The sequence below is a fragment of the Volvox carteri genome (genome assembly GCF_000143455.1).
Source record: "Volvox carteri f. nagariensis unplaced genomic scaffold VOLCAscaffold_44, whole genome shotgun sequence".
In the NCBI taxonomy this organism is placed as follows: domain Eukaryota; kingdom Viridiplantae; phylum Chlorophyta; class Chlorophyceae; order Chlamydomonadales; family Volvocaceae; genus Volvox; species Volvox carteri.
Window position 1 is genome coordinate 1,118,935 of NW_003307587.1, and position 6,257 is coordinate 1,125,191.

Consider the following 6,257-nt stretch of genomic DNA (forward strand, 5'->3'; position numbering starts at 1 on the left):
GTTGTGGTGGAGCAGGTCACTGGATATGAAGGGAGGATCTTGAATTTGAACATTAACATGTTTTCTTCTATCTTAAGCTCAGGGCCTACTTTAGGTGCAGCACGTTGTGTTTCAGTAACGAGAGAGAGGATGCAGATAATTCAACCTTGTGGGCCTGCTGGTGGCTGTAAGTAGGTATTGGCGTTGAACTGCTTTTCAAATGCAGTAGTGCTTCGTATGCTAAACTGTGAAGCACATGGATACCTTACGCCATGTAAGTAGTGCCATTCGTTTCATGCCTAAATTCACTGCAGCAGTAGTGCTTTTGGAACAGCAGCCTGGATTTTCATCCAGTCAATTAGTGCCTTGCTAATAAGCGAGGTAATATGCATGATTGATGATATTGCTTGAAACGTATGGTTTGCCAAATATTAGGCAAAAGGCAGGACATTTCGTTACAAACCGTTCAAGAATGTTTGTTCTAAACGACATCATCCATCAACAACGTGAGACAGAGCTAAAATACAGTCTGAAAACATCTGACAAGCCTTAACAACGGCTAACAGCACCAATTCCTGTTCTACTTCTTCAACATGCTTGTTAACAGCCAGATCCACCTGCCGCCAGCCCAAACATCGTCTGACAGCCCCATCACTGTTAGAGAATCTGTTAGGCTAACATTCCCTAACAGGCACGCCTGTTAGCCGCTGTTAGACCCCCTATGAGTTGGTAGGGCCCTATGCATGCATTCCTTGAGGATAGGAGGATAACCTGTCGCGACATCAGTTTGACCGGCCATTTCTATGGACAATTCTGGTTCCGGTAAGGAGTCCTGGTTGAGACTGATGCCCGTGATGTTGCTCCATCTCCTGTATGGGCTGTAGACTAGTAATCCTCTTCCTGACATCATGCAGGACGTCGGCGGTTAGGTACAGTTGCAGGTGGAGGCTCGTGGCTTCTGAGCTTCACAGGCCGGACTCAAGCCACACCTTCCCCCCCGACACCCCAGCTGTCCAGTGTGGATGCAACCAGAAAGGTGCAGGCGCGAGCCAACCGGACGCCTGAGCAAGTGGCGGCGGATCGAGCAGCAGCTGCAGCGTGATGGGCAGATGCACGAGCCAACCGGACACCTGAGCAAGTGGCGGCGGACCGAGCAGCAGCTACTGCTCGGTGGGCGCGGTGGTCGGAGGCGTGAGCCAACCGAACGCCTGAGCAAGTGGCCACGCATCGAGCAGCACATGCAGCTCGGGTAGCAGAGGTGCGAGCCAACCGAACACCTGAGCAAGTGGCGGCAGACCAAACAGTGGACGCAGCTCGAAAGCATCAAGCCCGTGTGATTCGGCAACAGTCATCTGAGGAGCACACACCACAACACACCCGCCGCAGCAGGGGTAGCCTTGTGGAGGCAGTTTTGGATGCTGCCTTCTGGGTTTCAGGCGGCCGACAAACCCCACCAAGCCTTGTATGGGTGCCTGGTTAGACAGCAGTACAGCTTCATGGCCGGAACATGTGCAAGATGTTCCTGCGGGTCAGCCTCTGCCCACTGTAATTCCCTTAACAGCTTCTGTTAGGGTTTAAGGTTTAGGGTTTAGGGTACAGATCCGAGTCGCCAAACAGCTTTATGCCACTGTCAAAAACAACATGGCTCCTGTGTCTGCACCTGCTGCAGCGAGATGAAGTCCGCGGTACAGGCACACGGCTACCGGTTTGGTGACATCCCCAACGTGCACCAGTTGCGTGCAGATGTTTGGAGGACGCTGGCAGTGGCGCGTCCAGCTCAAGTCGTCGCATGGCTACCAGTGACAGCCGCCAGAGCACCACCACCGCCCGAGCCAGCTTTGCCGTGGGGCTTCCGAAAGATGTGGCTCAATGGGCATTCTACGGAGAAGACGGGGCTCACCAAGCATCCTGGTACGACAGGGGACTCTGGTGGTTCGGATGACCAAGAGCACCGCCAGCCCACCCAGCAGCACAGTTCGTTGCAACAGGCGCGGGACCATTTGGGCAACACTGGAGCATATGGCTCTTCCTGGAAGACTTTCCACCGCATGAGGCGGGCCCATCTAGTCTGCCACGGTGATGTCGGCGTGAGACAGATGGTGTTGACGACAAGCAGGAGTCTATTCTTTCCGATGAAGAAGCAGGAGTGGATGCGACACGGCCACAAGACGTGGACGGCCAGCATGAGGAATGAATGCTCCCTTCGTGGCCGCCACGACCTGGCATGGAGCCACGGCCGGATCCCACTGCTCCGGGTGTGTGGCTAGTGCCGTACTGCATGCGTGTGGAGCGCTCTGGGGAGAATTGTACGGTGCACACCAACGGGGCTGGCGACGACATCATCATGATGTGCAACGACTGCATTCATGCCTTGGAATGTAAGCACTAAACACTAACATGAGAATTTGCATGCAGTGCTTTCGTTGCGGATCATGTGTGCTGGGTGTTCATGCATGCACGCACACAACCGCACTGGTTATTCTGACTGGTCTGCCCTGCCTGTGGCTGCTGCCTCCGCATCCAGGCGGACGCATCCCGGAGGCTGCTCTCGCACGCTATGATGGTGGAGACGTGCCAGAAATCAATCAGGACGGGCAGCGTCTGGAGTGGCCTACCGTGCTGGAAGCCAGCATACTGGGGCTGGGCCATGTGCAGCAGCAGATCTACAGGCTCAAGGTCAAGAACCGGCCGTCTGACTTGCAGCCCATCACCGTCACAATGCACGGGATAGCCGTGGCAAACCCATCACTCGATCAGTGGGTGGATGCCATCCCACGCTCTGCTGCATCGTTGCCGGAGAACATCACCATCTGAACAGAGTGAAGAGCTGCCAGCAAGACATCGATGCAGTGGGTGCCATCCCGCGAGAGGCTGTCAAAGCGATGGCAGACATCCTGGCCTTGCCGAAGATGCACCCGGATCGTCGCCACTTGCTCCAAGACACGTCACCTCTTGTGCACGCCCTCGTCACCTCTCTTCGGTGAACGGTCGCACGCATCGACATGACAGATGCCTATTACCGCAACACGCACGCCAATCTACGTGGTGTAGCCGCCGCAACCAGGCTGCCACTCCTCATGTTTAACGTCAACCCCGCCGACTTGCACAGTGCGGCTGCAGTCATGGCCGCTGGGCAATTTTTGGAATTTGGCGAGGATGGTGCTCCGTTGCGGGAGGAGCGTGTCATGGACAAGTGGCGGCGGGTGCAAAACAACCCCTACACCAGCCAAGCACTCCTCAACACGGTTAAGCTCGCCTTCATGGACATCCTTTTTGGTTTCAAACCTGGCGACAAGCGGCAGAGCAACCCCGACTGCTTCTGTGGCACCGTGTTCCACATCTGCATCAAGGTGGAGCAGAGTGGACGCCTCGCCCTGCACTTGCACGGCATGGTGCACCTGGCAGCGATACCGTGGACAAAATGCGGGCCCTGTTTGAGGGGCCCAACTGCCGCACTCTGGTGCTGGCACACGCCCTCTGCAGCATGTGGCTGCCTGAGCCGTACTACGACATTCAGGACAAAGAGCGACAAGTCTTCTGGCAGACACCCCTGGTCACGGCTGCACCCACCACACCAACGGCAGTTGCACCGACGCCCATGGAAACATCAACGGCAGCAACGAATTCTGGTGATGACAGCATGACAGATGCTACTGCAGAAGAGGATGACGGCCTGACTCAAGCAGAACCTGGCAGCGCCTCGGGCACAGATGAAGACATTGGCAATGGTGACAATGGAGTCCAGCCAGCCCCCCCCGCAGCGTCCGCTGGCCGCCCCCCAGCCATCCGCGCGCCTCAGCCAGATGGATCCATGCCGGCACCTGCGTATGACTTTGCCATTGTCGCCCGTGGCAAGCCATGTGGGACCGGGGGTGAAGCCACTGATACCTTTACACCCAAAGTGTGCTTGGAACGCTGCACCCAGCACCTTGTGGCGGGTGTCGTGGGGTCCTGCACCCACAAACACACCGACACCTGCAAACGCTTCAGCTGTGCAGGCGTGGATGGAGACTGCGGCATGGCCTACCCACGCCACATCTGGTGTGAGTTCAAGTGGGTGGGCGACAGCGGCCTGTTCGTTCTGCCCCGATACGGCCCCAACATTGTGCCCCATTGCCCCGCTGTCACAATGGTGCTGGGCTGCAACAACATCTTCACACTGGCCTGTGAGCTCGACCGTCAGTACATCGCAACAGTGGAGGAACAGCTTGTACTGCCGGTCCCCATGTGTGACCCCGAGGTCCTGGAGGACATCCTTGTGCAAGCAGAGGTTGTGGCCCACCGAACCACGCACTATGCCACCAAGTATGTCGCCAAGGCCACGTCGCAGAGCCAAGTCACATGGCTGAACCGCACGATCATGATCAGCCGCCACTTCCTTGACACTGCAGCTGCTGGTGGTGGAGACCCCGCAGCCGCCCACGACGACCGATGCAAGGGCATCGGAAACCTTATCTCCGCGGCGAACCGTACGACAGCCAGCCTGACCATCGGAATGGCCATGGCGTCCTTCAAGTTGGCAGGACACGATCGTGCCGAACGTTTCACGAAACGTTCAAGACCACGTATGAGAACACATTCCTGAGCACAGGCCTGTTCATGGCCATTGTGCTCCGGGATGACCATGATAACATCAACAGCTTGGAAGCAGCAGCTGATACCCTACTGGTTTTTCACAATGACAATCCGGAGCAGCCGGGTGCTGCTGTGACGGCTCTGACTCACTACCGCCAACGTGGCTCAGAACTGGATGGAATCGAGTGCAGCCCGTTCATTCACCCCACTCGCCGACACCACGCTGGACGACATCACCTCCGCCTGCGAAGCCGTCAATGCGGCTTTCACGGCAGATCTGCATGTAAAGCTGCAGGGCACGGATCTGACCATTGCGAGCCTTGAGAACGTCCGCAAGATCGTTACCACGCGCTGAGACTGTGAACCTAGAAATGTTTGTGTTCTTTCACATCTGCGAATCAATTTGACGCTCAGGCTTCGAATTAAAGTTATCGCATGCCTGCTGTTGTGTGATTGTGCAACTTCTTACATGGCGGCCTGCGGTGAGGAACTGCCTCTCTTGCTGTTATGGGTCGATGCTGTTGGATGCCGGATGTGAACCTCGAGAATGCCTTCTGCTACGACACTGCTGGCTGTGGCTTGCTACTAAGCCACCCTCCGTCACAGATGTAATGTAACTGAGTCCACGCCACTGCTTCCCCACATTAATACCGTTCTCACCTATGCACCACACAGCACCTTACGCACCACACACCCACAGCTGCCCTGGGAGTCGAAGCTACGGTCCCCTTCGCGGCGCAGCGCGGTGGTCCTTGCTCCCGACAGGAGGCCTTCAAAGCATCTCTTGGAAGAGGTGTGTGTATTCAATCCTTCGCTATAGTCTAGGCGGTTAGGATGCGAGATTCTCACTCTCGAGACCCGGGTTCGAGTCCCGGTAGCGAAAGGATGAGTCATGGAGTCGAGGTGAAGTAGGCACGTCACAGAGGGTCGACATCGTATAGTGGTCAGTATCCCCGCCTGTCAGGACTCGAGCCAAGACAAGGAACGCGGGAGGCCGGGGTTCGATTCCCCGTGTCGGCGGTTTTCATCTCCACGACCGAGGTTCTTCATGGTGGTTTCGCTGAACCACCATCCTAGAACACTTGTGTTCACCACCTCTTCAAGGACACCTATTTGCGCATGCTTGCCTGGATACATATCCATAAAACATCAAAAGATGAAACCGAAACCTGGTATCACACCTGGTATCCAAGGATGTGGTATGGCATGGTAGCATGTGCATGCTGTGTATAGAGGGCCATGTTGACAACATATTCCTGACGAGCTCGAGGTGGCAATCGTGACTATTGTAGGGCCGTAGGGCCACCGACACACCCATGTCGTACCTTTGATGCTCGCATCCCCAGAATAGCAACTAGCTTATAAACTATGTCGTAAAGCCAAACATGCATGGTGCCGTTTCAGTGCTGGCTACATCAAGGAAAAACGAGTAGTAATACCTTAATACGGGCAGAAGGGGGAACAACTATATAGCACAAATGATCCAGTGGATTGTTTTTCTTGTGTTGTGTGTGTGTGTGTGTGTGTGTATGTGTGTGTGTGTGTGCCTCTGCTGGATACATTTATACCAACCCAGCGAGTGTTTGGTGCTCCCTGCTGTTTATTCCCGAGTTCTCTTTAACAGATCATTCCTCCCTTCCTGCCTGGGTGTCGTTGGCATGTGACAGAGCGCACAATACCTAGGACATACACCTGGACCTGCA

At 55.5% G+C, this 6,257-nt stretch overlaps 1 protein-coding gene across 1 annotated transcript; it reads left to right on the top strand.

Moving 5' to 3' along the window:
• Window positions 1–782: 782 nt before the first annotated feature.
• VOLCADRAFT_95554 (uncharacterized protein) lies at window positions 783–4,564 on the top strand (the record flags this gene model as incomplete). Its single annotated transcript, XM_002954598.1, has 8 exons — window positions 783–801; window positions 997–1,149; window positions 1,369–1,507; window positions 1,649–2,234; window positions 2,270–2,357; window positions 2,504–2,735; window positions 3,089–3,391; window positions 3,463–4,564. 8 exons carry the CDS (start codon window positions 783–785, stop codon window positions 4,562–4,564), a joined length of 2,622 nt encoding a protein of 873 aa, XP_002954644.1.
• Between the last annotated feature and the right edge of the window lie 1,693 nt (window positions 4,565–6,257).